We start from the raw sequence: 15931 nt of genomic DNA, 5'->3' as shown, positions 1-15931 counted from the left end.
TAATGTGAAATAATAAAACTTTCTTTCTCATTGTTCGAGCCTTATGAGTCAGGTTTTACTGCATTTTAACAAGTGTGAAAATGTTGGTATCTTACAGTTCTTACTGTCTGGACACTCACTGAGGCACCTGCTTCCAAACCATCTTTACTTCTTGCTTTGACATCAAGCGGTGCTGAGTTCTAGTCCATTGATGAGATGGAGGCTTTGTGACAATGTGGCTTTTGAAACCCTGGTTCTGACCCCACTGTTAGTTGGCTGAGCCTTTACCTTCTCTCTTTCCAGACTATATTATTCTCAGGGGGGAGCTGCTTAGTCAAGGGGTGGTAAATGGGATGTATCTTTCCTGCCAATTCTCACCGGGACACTGTGTGGATCTGTTTCCCAGAGCATCAAAGAGTACATGCTGTTTATTTCCATTCACAGAAGAAATTTGCCTGTGGTGTTAGATATCAGAATAGTGACTACCTGGTGGGTAGGAGGATGCTGGCTAGAAAGGGCATGAGAGAACTTTCTGGGCTGATAAAAATGTCCTGTACTTTGTTTTTTGTGGAGATTACAAAAATGTATACAAGTGTCCCTTTTTATCAAACTGAACATCTAAGTTCTGTACATGTTATTCAAATTATGTGTCAATCTCAAAAATATTTTAAAAGAGAAAATGGATTCTGAGATCACCATTAGTTCAGCAGTCAAGAATGCCATGACTAATTAGTGACACCTGCCAAAGATAAGGGAGGGCGAGAGATGTCAATACAAGTGCCACAAGTTTGCTATTCTTGCGCTTCAGCAATGGTCCTCGGAGAACATTTGTACTACTAGAATGGTTGTATTAACTCAGCCCACCCCATACGATTATAATAAAGTGAGAGTTCTTTGTCTAACGTAAACTAGCCCAGTGTGAGATGTTCTTATTTACCTTCATTCTCCACGATGTCTTGCACAGTGGGACTGACTTTGGCAGGTAGCTACCCAGAAAGTTCTCCTTGGCCGAAATGAAATGCATCAGGGCTAGATGGTTTCAAAATGCCAGGCTCCCCACGAACATGGGACATGGTTTGCCTGTCCCATTATTCATATTACAAACGCTGAATGCCAACCTGGATCTGTGAGCTGGCTTCCCCACTGCAGTACAGAGCCATTTTTGAAGGTCCTAAAATGATTTCCACAGGCTGAACCAGGTAATGTTTTCATGTGAAGCTTTTATCCTTTTCTAATCCTCTATCTCAGATGGGGTCTGGTATTTGTCATTTCTTTCTCTCCTTCCAACTGCAAATCTGCAGGGGCCTTTCAGAGCTTTGCTCTGTGGGCTCTTGGTTTATGTCTTAGTTGAGGCATCTGTTTTTGGTGCTTTCTGGCCCCTTCCGGGAGTCTCCTGGATTACTGATGAGGATTGCGCTAACCAGCCTGTATCACTGAAAGACTCAGGGCTCAGCAGCTGTGCTGTTTCCTGACTGGTGTCCCCACAGGGGGAGCAGGACAGAGCCTGGCAACCGTACCTCTACTTCCAAAGCCAGCTGGAGAGCCAGGCCCAACGGCAGATCCAGCCCGGGTATTCGGCCAAGAGATACCTCCGAGACCTGTTGCAGACGTGGCCCATTGACACCATATGCAGGCTTCAACGTGCAGGTCAGTGGGGAAGTGGGAGGCGAGGTGCACCCCAGCTGCCCTGCCTCGCATTTGGTGTGAGAGTGTGTTTTCCATCAAGGCCTGATGGGTTTCAGGTCCAATTTTCCATTAAAGTAAAGTCCCCAAGCTTGGTAGCCCATAAGTCTGTGTGGGTTTATGGGGCTTATGGTGTGCACCCTTTATCTTACCCACACGTGCAGAGGGAAGGACAGCCTGAAGTCTGGCCTTCACTCCCACCCCTCACGCTCAGCAGCCTCACTCTCCACACCTCAGAACTTTGTTCTCAACCTTCCTCACTTAGAGGCCTCAGAGATCCTCCAGTTCAACCTCCATCTTTTACATGGTAAAGGAATAAAGGACCAGAGAGGTGAAATAATTTGTCCAAGGTCATTCAGGCAAAAGCAGAGCTGGGACCAGAAGTCAGATCCTCCTGGCACCCCCAGCTCCATATTATCCCCAGCATTCTCCAATTCCCTATCTGAGGCGATTTCAGGCCCTCCAGGAAATAAAATGTTAAGCCTCCCCTTAAAGATGGCAGCTCTCCAACGCAGCCCACTTCGGAATGAGATGGACACCCTTCTGCTGTACAGAGACCCCAAATGCACTCTGCAAAGGCTTAAAAATGAAAATGGGAAATGGTTGAGGATTAGAGTTGCCAGAATTAGCATGCACACAGACACACACCCTGCCTGCCTCCCCCCCAAAACAGTTAAACTTACAACATTTGGGACATACCTCTACTGAAAAAGTATTAATTGTTTATCTGAAATTCAAACTTAACTGGACATCCTGTATTTAATTTGGCAAACCTACTGGGGACGAGAAGAGTGAGCAGAGGACTAGCCAGTGCCCATTGGCTATTTGCCATGTCTCCAGCCAACAGCAAACAGGCAGGACCAGAGGAAGACTAGCTATCCTCTTGCTTTATAGATTTATCCCGGAAAAGGAGAAAAATTAGCTCTTTTCCCAAAAGGCAGCAATTTCAAGCAAAATGAGAGTTGTGGGCTTGTCCAGGAATTGGTTTTATTTTCATGCAGTTCCACTTATTTATTTATTTATTTATTTATTTTATTTTTTGAGACAGAGCCTCAAGCTGTCCCCCTGGGTAGAGTGCTGTGGCATCACAGCTCACAGCAACCTCCAACTCCTGGGCTCAAGCGAGTCTTCTGTCTCTGCCTCCCAAGTAGCTGGGACCATAGGCACCCGCCACAACACCTGGCTATTTTTTTGGTTGCAGCCATCATTGTTGTTTGGCAGCCCCGGCTGGATTTGAACCCGCCACCGTAGGTGTATTGGCTGGCGCCTTAGCCACTTGAGCAACAGGGACTGAGCCAGTTCCACTTATTTAATACTCATGAGAGAGCCTCTTAACCAAAGACGTGTTTATCACTGGGTGGGAGGTGGGCAGAGCAGGCCACTGTCCTACAACTTAAGCTCAACATTTTCAAGAATGAAGGCTCCTCTTAACATCAAAAAATGCCTCCATCGTTCTGTGGGAGTCATATGGCTAAAATATGCAGTTTAAGTAAAGATATGTGCACATGTGCATTCTTGGGCCTCCTGCCATTATTCTTTGCCAAAGTCCTTCTTGAAGGTGAGGCCCTCAAGCTGGAGGTCTGATGGCCACTAGCCCCAAGGTCCCTGTCCCTGCTATCCTCTCCTCTCACATCTCAGAGCTTACCACCTTTGTGATGCTAGTACATTTTCTAGTCCCTTCTTTGCATCCCTATGATAAATCTTCAAACCCACATCTGCAAAGCCTTTCTTGCAACTCCAGTTAATGTTGAGCTCCTTGCTTATATCACACCAACACTCAGGGTGACACAGTAGAGCACAAGAGAGCTTTGTCTCTCCAATAGACTGTAAGTGCCTTTTAAAAGGGCCCATGTCTGATTCCTCTGTATCTACCCCACTGCCTAGAAGCATGGTGGGCCCACTGGTAAGCCCTCAACAAATAGTTGCAGAATGACTAGATTGAGAAGGCTGTTGATCATGGGGCCTACAGAAGCAAGCAGGATACACTACTATTGGATCTCTTATCCTGAGGCAGGAGGAGCTTTTTACCCAGCCTCAAGAAGGTAGCCATGTTACTTCCACCAGGGAGATCAGTTCTTGGGAATGATGGAGCAGAAGTAGCACACATGTGGCATGGGACCAGAAGCACCCAAGGCATGGCATAGAGAGCCTCCATGGGTTCTAGCTCATTTTTTAATCCTTCTCATCTCCTAATTGTCTTCCTTAATGGGCAATGTCCAAAACCAGGATGAGTATAAGCAAGGGACCACAAGAACTCTAGATTGACAACCACTGTTACTTCTATCGGTAACTCCTGACCTATTCTTCAGGATACATCAAAGATTCTGTGCCGCTCCAGGACAGTCGACTCAGTGTACCAAAGACTCTCAGGCCACAACAGGATCTTTCAGCCGTACCCCCAAAATATCATCTCCTGCCTGTCTTCCCTCCATTTTGGATTCAACAAGGAAAATCTTTTGAACAAGGTATATGATGATTTTATGATCAGTTCTCAAATATTAGTCTTCAAACACTTTAAAATGGAGTTTCCCAAAATAAGGTCTAGGGATTCTGGGTGTTGCATAATCCTCATCTGTAAAATGAAGGAATTAGTCTAAACCAGCACTATCCAATAATACTTTAGGCAATGATGAAATGTTTCATATGTGCTGTCCAATATAGTAACTATTAGCCACACGTAGCTACTGAGCTCTTGAAATGTAGCTACTGCAACTGTGAAACAGATTTTTATTTTGCTTCATTTTAATTAATTTATATCTAAATATCCACATGCAACTAGTGGCTATTGATTTGGACAGTGTAATCCTAGACTCTAGATCTTAGATGATTTCTTAGGTATGTTCTGCTCTAATATTATTTAATCCTGTGTTTTTTGTGGCAATGTACTATAAAAAAAGAAAGCCTTGGAGCCATCAATCTGTGTTACAATGGCTGTTCTCTCAGTTACTAGTTGTAATATCTTGAGCAAGTCACTTAACCTTGTTGAGCTTCTGTTTGCTCTTCTCTGTAATGGCCACATTAAGTCCTTATTACCACTCAGACTATTGTTGTGACCTGTCTGTAAGCTATCCAGTTTTAGGGGGATTTTATCTGTCAATATTATTCTCAGGAATTAGAAGCATTCAAAGAGCCAGCAATTGTCTTTGGTAATGGAGATGGGAAAAGATGGGTAGGCAGCAGTAATAGGCAAAGACCATGGCCTTGGCTGGTAGTAGAGCTCATGCAAAAAGGCAAGAACAAGAGCCCAACATAATACAAAATTTTTTGTGAACTAAAAAAGTAAATTTTCAAGCAGGGCATGGTGGCTCATGCCTTTAATCCTCGCACTGTGGGAGGCCAAGGCAGGAGGATCACTTAAGCTCAGGAGTTTGAAACCAGCCTAAGCAAAGTGAGACCCACCCCCCCCATCTCTACTAAAAATAGAAAAATTAGCCAGGCATGGTGGCACATGCCTGTAGTCCCAGCTATTAGGGAGGCTGAGGCAAGAGGGTAGCTTGAGCCCAAGAGTTTGAGGTTTCTGTGAGCTAGGCTGAAGCCATGGCACCCTTCCCCAGGTGACAGAGCAAGACTCCATCTCCAAAAAAAAAAAAAAAAAAAAGGGAAATTTTCAGAAACAATGGCAATGCCTGACCAAGCCCTATCCTTGAGGAAATGATCTGGTCAGGATAAGTAGAGAACCTGGCCTACTGAATGAGTAGAGAACATGGTGGGCGTTCAGAACCTGAGGCTATTCCAACCACACACCTCTCTAAGTGTTGTCTCTGGCACCAGAGAATTCTGATCATAACCTGATCCACACATGTAGTTCATATGCAGGTCAGGTAATTATACTTCTCTTTGTAAATTAAAACCCCAGTTTGTACATCAATCTCTATGCACTTTGTTAATGCGGGTCAACATCCTGAGACCAGTTGACTCTGGGGCACTGAAGAGATTGACTTCTAAGCCACCCAAGTCCTGGGAAGTGGTAAACTCTTCCAGGTAATACCGCTCTATGGGGGCTCATTGCCCTTCTCAGGGTGGTTACACTATCTCATCATTGCCTACTCCCTTTCTCTTCAAAAATCCTGCTGTCTCCAGTTAAAACCATACACTTTGATGACCTAGGCTCTCAAAATATTGGGCAGAGGATTGGATTGCTTCCATTTTATAGGGGGATTAACGCTGCACACCTGAGGGGTAAAGTGACTTCCTTGACTTGATGCCATATACAGAGGAGCTGCAAAAGTCAGGCAGAAAACAGAGAGGCTGTATAGAATACTGATTAAACAGTGGCCATTGCCCCCGATTCAAGCCATGTGGCTGCTCTAGGCCTCAGTCCTTCATGAGGATGGCCATACCCACCTTTACCTCACACAACTGAAAGTGGGAATGAAATGGGGTTATGCAGTAGCTGGCATGGCACATAAGAAAGTGCTCAACAAACAGTAATTGTACACCTTCCTTGCTTGTGTTTTTAAGTATAACTGCTACCTAATTGCAATGCCCAATTGCTCATGATCACAGAGGCCAAAAAAATCAATTTTAAAAGGAACAAAAAGCTCAGAGGCTGGAACCTGAACCCTGACTGATGTTTTCATTGGTTTTAACTTTCTCTCCCATTAGCCTCCCTCTCTTTGCCAGATACTTCATATGGAGAAGCAGCCAAAGTTCTGGCTGCAAATCCCAGATCCCAACAATGTGATGGTGGCCAAGTCATTTGTGCTTCCTGCATCCTCAGTTTGCTCACATGTGAAATGCAAATAATGATATCTGTGTTCCTTCCTCCTGGGTGGTTGTGCAAAATCATAGAAGAGGACAGAGGTAGAAAATGTCATAAAAGCTCTAAATTGCTACCCCAATGCACATTATGTGAGTTCTCTGAATCAATATTTGAGATACAGAAAGATTAAAGTTTGTGGTTGTCTTTCAACAATTGAAATTTCTTTTACTTTGCTTGCTAATCTGTTTCTATTGAGCATAGACAAATGCCTCAGAAGATGATGTTTACTGAGGAAAAAATCCTTGTTTCTTCACACATCAACTGAGTCACATATTCAGACTCAACTAGGATATAACAAAAGGGAAGATTGTCTCTCATATCCCCCTATGCACAATGCCTCAACTCAGACACTCTGATGTAGAAGACCGTTGGGTAGATGAGTAGTCGTTGGCTAGAGTTTCCCTTCCTCCACCCTCAGAAAAGCATTCAGTTCCAGGAAAATCTGGAATGATGGACCTGGGGTCTAATTTGACACCAAAGGATCATTCTAGAATACTCTAAAAGGTCTTTGATGCCACATTCTGTATGTGAAGTTAAGATCCTCTTGGGAGCAGGCCTAATGTAGCCCTGGGCTGCCTCAGATGGAGGGATTCCAAGGCCCATCCGGGCCACTAAAACCTGAGCAGACCCTCTGAATCGGAGGTTGAGCCTCTTCCACCAACACTCCAGCATCAGTTCAAACCCAGACAGCCTTCAGGAGCCAACGGGTGGAGAAAGGGGCGCTGGAAGGAGGGAGTAGCCCTATACACGGGCATTCACTCTTGATTCAATGACACTAAGGACAGAAATGACAAAGGGAGGTGAGGGCTGGCGAGCACAGAGGGAAGGTGAGGCTGGCTGGGGGAGAAGGAGCAGCACCCAGAAGGCCAGCGCTCCACAACACCTGGGGCCCTGCAGGCTCCGGAGCCCCTGGTTGAAAGACAACCCTACATTGTTCCACCGAGCTGTATGCTGGGAATGGAGGTATTGCTAAAGCTTGGCTCCACACAAGGAAGGCTTGCCAGACTGTTTCAGCAATAAATCTACCTTAAGTGATGAAAATAGCTGCAGGACCCTTTAAACCATTGATGAAAGATTTGTTAACTATGTTGGAGTCATCCGTTGACTCAGATCCTTCCTGAGTGTTGCAGACAGGGCAAGTTCAGAAAGCTAAGCAGCAGAACCCCTCACTGCATTCAGCAGAGGTTTTTCCACAAGTAAAAGCCCAGAGACAGCTTAGGAAACCCAAGAGCTTGCTACAGACAGAGCATCTCAATGACAACAGAGCAGGACTGCAAACCACACCACTGCCATCTGCTAATCTCTTGCAGTTTACAAAGAGCTGTTGCAGCATTCATTATTTTATTTGAACCCAGACAACTCTGGTTGAAAGTAAGGGCAAGAAATCAGTACGCCTATTTTATAGATAAGGGAATCATGTCTAAAAATGAAGACTCAACCCTGGCTGAGTCTCCTGACTTGAACTGCAGCTCTGTTTCCACCTACCTAGCTGCCACTCTGGGGAGACACTGTCAGAAACCCAGAAAATGCAGGAGGAACAAGGCCTTGAACACTTTTGCTCAGAGAAGCAACAAGGGAGGCAGCAATGGTACCACACATATTTCTGGGATTATAGGCTGACCCACTGTTCGCCTTTGCAGGTCAACAGGGCTCGGATGAAGGGCAAGCTGGGACTGGTGGACACGTGGACCACAGCTGTGTAGCCCAGAACCTCAGCAGCCGGAGGCCACTCAGGAAGCAGCCCTGGCAGGAAGACAACACCTGGGTAGAGGTACCATTTCTAATGTGCTCCCCGGCATTGTTTTCTCTTGACTTCAGAGAAAATTCCCCCTTCTTTAGTGCTATTTCTTGGGGACCTCCAGAGAAAATACATTGACCCTTTTGACTACTGTTTTCCAAAGTACCACCTGTGGAAACCTAGCACTGAAAGATGCTTCATTAAAAAAAAAAAAAAAGAGGGTGACACCTGTGGCTCAGTGGGTAGGGCGCCGGCCCCATATACCGAGAGTGACGGGTTCAAACCCAGCCCCAGCCAAATTGCAACAAAAAAATAGCCGGGCGTGGTAGCAGGTGCCTGTAGTCCCAGCTACTCGGGAGGCTGAGGCAAGAGAATAGCCTAAGCCCAAGAGCTGAAGTTTGCTGTGAGCTGTGACACCACAGCACCCTACCAAGGGCGACAAAGTGAGACTCTGTCTCAAAAAAAAAAAAAAAGATTTTGTAGCGAAATACATATGGGGAATGTTGCATAACATATTCTCCTCCCAGGAATTCACAGTGCACATTTGGATACAGAGCACTTCCAGGAGTTCTGTAATAAAGTCACTAGCTCAACCCTGTTTAACTCTGGATTTTCCAAACATATCTAACCATAGATCCTCTCTTGACTCTTCACTAATTTAGAAAAAAGGGGTTTTGGCCTTAGACATGGAAAGCCTTGGTACGAGTCCTGCTTCTTACTAGTTGTGATGAGTCTGTCCAAGAAATGTAACTAACTTGAGTCTGAATTACGTCTTCTATAAAACAGAGCCATTATCATACTTCCCAAGGTAACTAAGAATTAAACAAGTTAAAATTAAACACTTTCTAAATTCCAAGGCGTGTGTGTGTGTGTGTGTGTACAAGGTAATAGTTGCTCAGAGCAACATAGACCACATCTGCTCCCATCTTGAATAAATTCATTTGACTTACAAGAAGGTCAAATGGGCTCAGCGCCCATAGCTCAGTGGTTAGGGCACCAGCCACATACACCAAGACTGGCAGGTTCGAACCTCCACATACACCAAGACTGGCAGGTTCGAACCTGGCCCAGATCTGCTAAACAACAAGACAACTACAACAACAACAAAAATAGCTGGGCATTGTGACGGGCACCTGTAGTCCCAGCTACTTAGGAGGTTGAGGCAAAGAGAATCACTTACACCCAAGAGTTTGAAGTTGCTATGAGCTGTGATGCCAGGGCAACATAGTGAGACTCTGTCTCAAAAAATGAAGGTCATATGCCAGCCAGGTGTGGTGGCTCAGCCCTATAATCCTAGCACTGTGGGAGGCCTAGGCAGGTGAATTGCTTAAGCTCAAGAGTTCGAGACCAGCCTGAGCAAGAGTGAGACCCTGTTTCTACTAAAAGTAGAAAACTAGCCAGGCATTGTGGCAGGTGTCTATAGTCCCAACTGAGGCAAGAGGATCGTTGAGCCCAGGAGTTTGAAGTTGCTGTGAGCTATGATGCCATCACATTCTACCCAGGCTGACAGAGTGAGATTCTGTTCAATTAAAAAAGAAGAAGAAGAAGACAGTCATATGCCAAGCAGACAGGAAAGGGGTAGGTAAAAGAGCCACACAGTGAAAGGAGAGAGGAGAGAGACATTTCATGATGGATAAAGACAACAGTACTAGGGCTTCATTTTAATTTTTAACTTTTGTTTTTTGCAAGAAAGCATTATATGTCAGGCATGGTTACCTGTCATTTTTTTCTATCAATAATAAAATGTTTTATTGTAATAAACAGAATTAGCAATCTTGCCATTCTAACCTTACCTTTCTTCCCAGCCTGCAAAAGAAATGCCATCCTTGGAACCACAAGTCTAGCCACAGGGGCTAATTGCTAAAGGAACCTGTGGTGCTCCTTTATGACAGCCCGCTTACAGGAATGTGTGTCTGTCGTTCCCTAGGACACGTCAACAGAGAATCAGCTTCATGTCTATGCTTCAAAGGCAAGCCACAATGAAAAGACACAGAAAACCTCCAGGAAGGCCTTTAGGCGTGCCCACATTGATCCTTCTTGGCTCCTGAGTGACAAATCTCATGTTACATTCTATGGCAGTGGCTTCCCTAATAGGAAGGCAGATCTTAGTGGTAAGAACTCAAATGTTTTGCTGATTGATCTGGGCAAACTCAGTCACACAGAGTTCAATTGAGAACACTGAGACATATCTAATGGCACTTCCTTGTCACTCACCTTAGAAAATAACAGCCAGAGCCCCACTGGATGTGGGAATGAGACACTGACGACTCCTCTTTGCCTATTATTTCTGAAATCATACTGCCTGGGATCAAATCATCTCCCACTTACTAAACCGTGATCTTGGGCAAATTATTTAATCTTGCTAAGGCTCAGTTTCCTCATCTGTAGAATGGGACTAATATAATAATGCCCCCGTAAGGCTCTTGTGGGGATTCAGTAAATTAATGTACATAAAATACTTCACTTGACTCTTTTCCTGTATTTAGTACTCAATACATATTAATGTATAGTAATTATACATGGTAACGGTATCATCACATTCTCTCCATCACTTGATAGCAAGAACCCAACCTGGATACTGAGACAGACTGTAGCTTCCTGAACCTGCTCAGACAAAGCCATGCACCTCTCTCAGCACCTCAGCACTCTCCCTGTCTTCCTGTTAACCAAAAAGTGATAGAAGGGTGGCGCCTGTGGCTCAAAGGAGTAGGGCATCGGCCCCATATGCTGGAGGTGGTGGGTTCAAACCCAGCCCCAGCCAAAAACTGTAAAAAAAAAAAAAAGTGATAGAAGTTGAAAGTCAACTGGGCATCTCCATACCTGCAACTAATAAATTCTCATTCCTATCCCGTTTCTACAGATCAACAAGGGACTATAAAACTCCACAAGGCCAGAAGTGGACACTTGCCACAGGAACCTCCTGCTGAAAGATGCCTTTTCCCTCCTGTAGTATCTGCTAGAGTCTCAAAGAAAAATGCCCCTGGGGAAGTGAACAAGAAAAAGGTGTGTGCGTGTACGCGTGCGCAGGCGCGCGCGCACTCACGTGATTAATGCCAATCTAGAAATGAGGTAACGCAAAGGGATATCTCAACAGAGAACTGGCCTCTCTAGCTTCTGAGCTCACCAGATGGAGCTGGATTAGAGCTGCAGTATTTTACTAAATGTTGAAAATTGTCAAGTATAAGGAATTTCAGCTGCCCCAATTCTACCTTAAAACATATGTTATCACTCTCCACTGAGGATCTAGCACCTTTAAAAATGTAAGGTAAATGGTGGTGCCTGTAGTTCAAGCGGCTAAGGCGCCAGCCACATACATCAGAGCTGGCGGGTTCCAATCCAGCCAGGACCTGCCAAATAATGACAACTACAACCAAAAAATAGCCGAACATTGTGGGGGATGCCTGTAGTCCCAGCTACTTGGGAGGCTAAGGCAAGAGAATCATTTAAGCTCAGGAGTTTGAGGTTGCTGTGAGCTGTGATGCCACAGCACTCTACCCAGGGTGATAGCTTGAGGCTCCGTCTCAAAAAGAAAAGAAAATGTAAGGTAAATTTTGCAAGTTTATCAGTTCCCTTCAGAAGTCAAGTATACCTTCTTCTTTAGAGATGTCCTTGGCTATCTATGGCTTGGTCCTGTCTTGCAATTCTATATGGACGTTCAGTGAACTGAAGGCATCAGTGATGAACAGGAGCAAAAAGGGGCTCCAGAATGTTCTGTCCTGTAGCCACGTTGTGAACGTGAGCAGGTCACTCACACCCTCTGAGCCACAGTGACCTGATCTGTGTGCACAGACAGTAATGTCAACTTCCCAGGGCTGATGGAAAGATAAGACAAGATGATGGACTTTTAGGAAAGCATGTTGTGTCCAGCTGGGATTACAACATTGTTGATTACTTGTTAGGATTTGCGTTGTCCCAAGCGGCCACGAAGGATCCATGGGCACTCCAAGGTGTTCCTGGTGCCAGTTTGTGTTTAGTCAATTCAAAAGATTCTCTCCTGATTTTCAGATTTCCTGTGCCTGAGTTGATCTAAGCCTTTCCATCCACACCAGAAGGGCCTCAGTCTTCCCAGGTTCCTTTGGACCAAGAGTAAGCAGCAGGCCTGGCTGGCCAGACACACCATAGGCCCTGGGTCTCACACCTGGGTCAGCCCAGAACTCAGCCAGCGTCAGAGGAAAGGAGTCCCTTCCCTCCCTCATGGTTTAACAGAGGAGAGGAAAGCAACACTTTTCACTACATTAAAACTCTGTATAAATTTTTATTTAGAGTAAAGAAACTAAATCTTGGCTTCTCAGCCATACCTCACACAAATCGTTCTGAGTTTCCACATCGATTTCTCAATGCAAACCTTGTCAACCAAAATGCACAAGGTCAGTATTCAAAAGAGGATAGTTGGTGGGCAGCCGGCACCTGGACAGTGAAGGGCTCTGAGAACATAAAGATCCCATCTGCGTGTGTTCGTTTAATCATTTTCTTAATATCTCAAAATTATAAATGTCACCCTGCATATATGTGGTTGAATTTCCTTCAGTCAACTCTAAATATATAGGATGCTTATGTACGTTTCTGATTTTTTTTTTCTTTTTGAGCACTAAAAGAGACAGCAGAAGGGCTTCTGTCTTCCCAGCTTCCTTTGGACCAGGAGCAAACAGCAGGCCTAGCATTTTTATTTTTCCTCCTGTGAAACTGAACTCTCTGAAACCCAGCACACATATATATTTCATAGAGCCAAGTTCATATGTTAAGAACTTTTATCGGCTCGGCGCCTGTGGCTCAAGCGGCTGAGGCGCCAGCCACATACACCTGAGGTGGCAGGTTTGAATCCCCAGCCCCGGCCCGCCAAACAACAATGATGGCTGCAACCAAAAAATAGCCAGGCCTTGTGGCGGGCGCCTGTGGTCCCAGCTACTTGGAGGCTGAGGCAGGAGACTTGCTTGAGCCCAGGAGTTGGAGGTTGCTGTGAGCTGTAAAGCCACGGCACTCTACCCAGGGGGATAGCTTGAGGCTCTGTCTCAAAAAAAAAAAAAAAAGAACTTTTATCATTCAAAGGAGAAATTTTCAGCAACTTCTGAATAATTGGAATCAGGAGGATCTGACTACTACCCCCACTACTAACCCCAGTGTATTGCTCGTATATATAGTACATACATACTTTTTTGAACAGAAAAAAACTAGACCAAATGAGTTGCTGATTCTGACCCACAATGATTTTTTTCAGTTATATTCATATTGCAGAACTTTGATTTTCTGCTAATAGGTAGACACATTCTAATGAAAGGAGAGTCCACTTTCAAAGAAATAACTTAGACCTCATTCTAGTTTCAAACACTATTGTAATTACATATCAGCTCACAACAACCTTATAAGGTAGAGAGTATTACTCCTATTTTAGGAAGGAGGAAATGGAGTCTTAGGGAGGTTAGTTAAGGTGAACAAACACAAATGCATATTCCTATTTTCTTCCCCTTCTTACCTGAAAGCTTGCAGTCAGATGTTGTGCACCTTGCTTTTTTCCTATAATGGGATATGACAAGATTTCTCCCTATAGGTACGTAGAGATCTGTTATGCCATTTCAACCCTGCTCAGGTTCCCCAGCTGCAAGAAAAAAAAAGACTATGCATTCTCTCTAAGGCTCTTAAATGTGTTATGTTTATAATTCTCAGAGGAATCAGACAGGACAAACAGGGGCAGGTGCTGAGCTTCCAAGAGACCAAACAGCATCACTGAAGTTACATACCCGGCTCCCAGTTGGGTTAGCTTTACTTCCCTCAGCAGCTCCCGATGCAAGAGATACATACAATAAGATTCAGTATCATTTGCTCCCTGCAGGCTGCAGGGCTTGGATGCCTGCCATGTTGGTTATGTTTTTAAATTTTCTGCAGGCACCAAAGGCTTTGAAATTACCTTCTATCTCAGAAGAACCACCCAGAGTCCTGAAGCCCCCGAGGAGCCAATTTAAAGCAAATGAGCCCCCAACAGAGCTCTTCATCTTCCCAGTGGAGATTCATTTCCACACCCAACACCTCTCAAAAGAAAAAGTCTGCAGAAGAGGTAGGTCCCGTGGGCATGAAGGACTGGGATGTGGGGTTCTGCCAATCTAGTATACTCCTACATCATGGCTGACCTTCCCCACAGCTATCCCCTTCAGAGAATTTTTTTTAAGAAGGAAAAGGGGTAAAATCCAGAAATAGGTCTCTTCTGTTTATATTCAATTTAATTTTTAAAATATTCATTAAGCCATCATTGGGCAGAGCATTTTGTTAAACAGTAAAAGAAAAAGGAAGACAGGCATACACATAAGTTAGTCCAAATGCACCATACGTGTTATAAAAGTACAAGAATTTCCAGGCATCTTATGAATTAAGAAATAATATCAAGCAACACAACTAAAATTGAAATTGAAAAAACTGATTAAAAGGAATATAAATAGATATTATCAGACATCTGGGATAAATTTATTGCTCTAGGTAAGCACAGGATTTGGCTGAGTTTCCTGGCAGCCAAGGTAAAAAGGGTACTTTGATCTTTGCATCTTTATTTTATAAAAAAAGATAAAAGTTTGTCCAAAGAGTCTTTTTCTGATTTTGAATTAGGTTATGATGTAACAGATGACTGCTACAATCTTTGTCCAGGCAGAGATTTTGTGCTTCTAAGCAAAGTTCTAAAAGAATATGGAAAAGGGAGAAATCATCTCAGACTGGGGATGTAGGAAAGCTTTTTGGAAGATGCTTCTGAGTGACCTCTAACACTGTGTCACAAAGAGAAATTCTTTCTGACCTTCCTAAGTCATTTTATAGTACCATTGTCTAAGACACATTCTTGCTCCTGGGACTTCTCTGGAATACCTGAGGCAAGAGTGACTCCAATTTTGGGAGAATCCTAATTCTGAGTTTCTAGAAACTTGAGCAGAAACTGCGAATGGTTTCTTAGAGAGTTTTGACTTCTGAAAATCATATAGGCAGCCATTTGTTTTAAAGCTGTTTAGAATTCCCACTATGTAGAAGACTGCCTAATTATTGCTCTTAAAAGATCGATGAAAGCAGGCATACGGGAACTATTTGTGGTGATGAAAATGTTCTAAATCTCGGTTGGTTGTATGGATTATACATTTGTCAAAACTCATTGACTTGTACACTTAAGATCTGTGCATTTCCTTCTCTCCGGACACTGCCGACCTGGTGTTCAGGCACTTTGTGGAAGTTGGCGAGTGGCCTACATCTCCTTTAGGCCTCATGCCGGAAAGCTTGTAGTGATTGTAGATGTTATTGATCCAAACAGGGCTTTGGTTGATGGACCCTGCACTCAGGTAAGAAGACAGGCCATGCCTTTCAAATGCATGCAACTCACTGACTTCATCCTCAAGTTCCCACATGGGGCCCCCCAGAAGTATGTCCGACAAGCCTGGCAGAAGGCAGATACAAATACAAAATGGGCAGCCACAAGATGGGCCAAGAAAATGGAAGCCAGAGAAAGGAAAGCTCAGATGGCAGATTTTGATTGTTTTAAAGTTATGAAGGCAAAGAAAATGAGGAACAGAATAATCAAGAATGAAGTTAAGGGCTCGGCGCCTGTGGCTCAGGCGGCTAAGGCACCAGCCACATACACCTAGGGTGGCAGGTTCGAATCCCCAGCCCGAGCCCGCCAAACAACAATGATGGCCGCAACCAAAAAATGGTCGGGTGTTGTGGCGGGCGCCTATAGTCCCAGCTACTTGGGAGGCTGAGGCAGGAGACTCGCTTGAGCCCAGGAGTTGGAGGTTGCTGTGAGCTGT

At 44.4% G+C, this 15931-nt stretch overlaps 1 protein-coding gene and 1 pseudogene across 1 annotated transcript in view; both read left to right on the top strand.

Annotated features, from left to right (window-relative positions):
- The window catches only part of KIAA2012 (KIAA2012 ortholog), a 112771-nt gene that overhangs the window by 15295 nt on the left and 81545 nt on the right, over positions 1-15931 (top strand). Inside the window, exons 3-8 of the mRNA XM_023510383.1 lie at positions 1467-1626; positions 3972-4127; positions 8065-8195; positions 10090-10273; positions 11023-11165; positions 14043-14211. Coding sequence (XP_023366151.1) covers positions 1467-1626; positions 3972-4127; positions 8065-8195; positions 10090-10273; positions 11023-11165; positions 14043-14211 — 943 coding nt within the window. The remainder of the gene's footprint in view (positions 1-1466; positions 1627-3971; positions 4128-8064; positions 8196-10089; positions 10274-11022; positions 11166-14042; positions 14212-15931) is intronic.
- LOC105886516 overlaps positions 14832-15931 on the top strand; it is a 1453-nt pseudogene continuing 353 nt past the window's right edge.

The sequence above is a fragment of the Otolemur garnettii genome, unplaced genomic scaffold (assembly GCF_000181295.1).
Source record: "Otolemur garnettii isolate 467f Iridium unplaced genomic scaffold, OtoGar3 scaffold00013, whole genome shotgun sequence".
NCBI lineage: Eukaryota > Metazoa > Chordata > Mammalia > Primates > Galagidae > Otolemur > Otolemur garnettii.
Note: the sequence above shows the minus strand (reverse complement) of the source record. Positions and strands in the feature narration are given on the sequence as shown.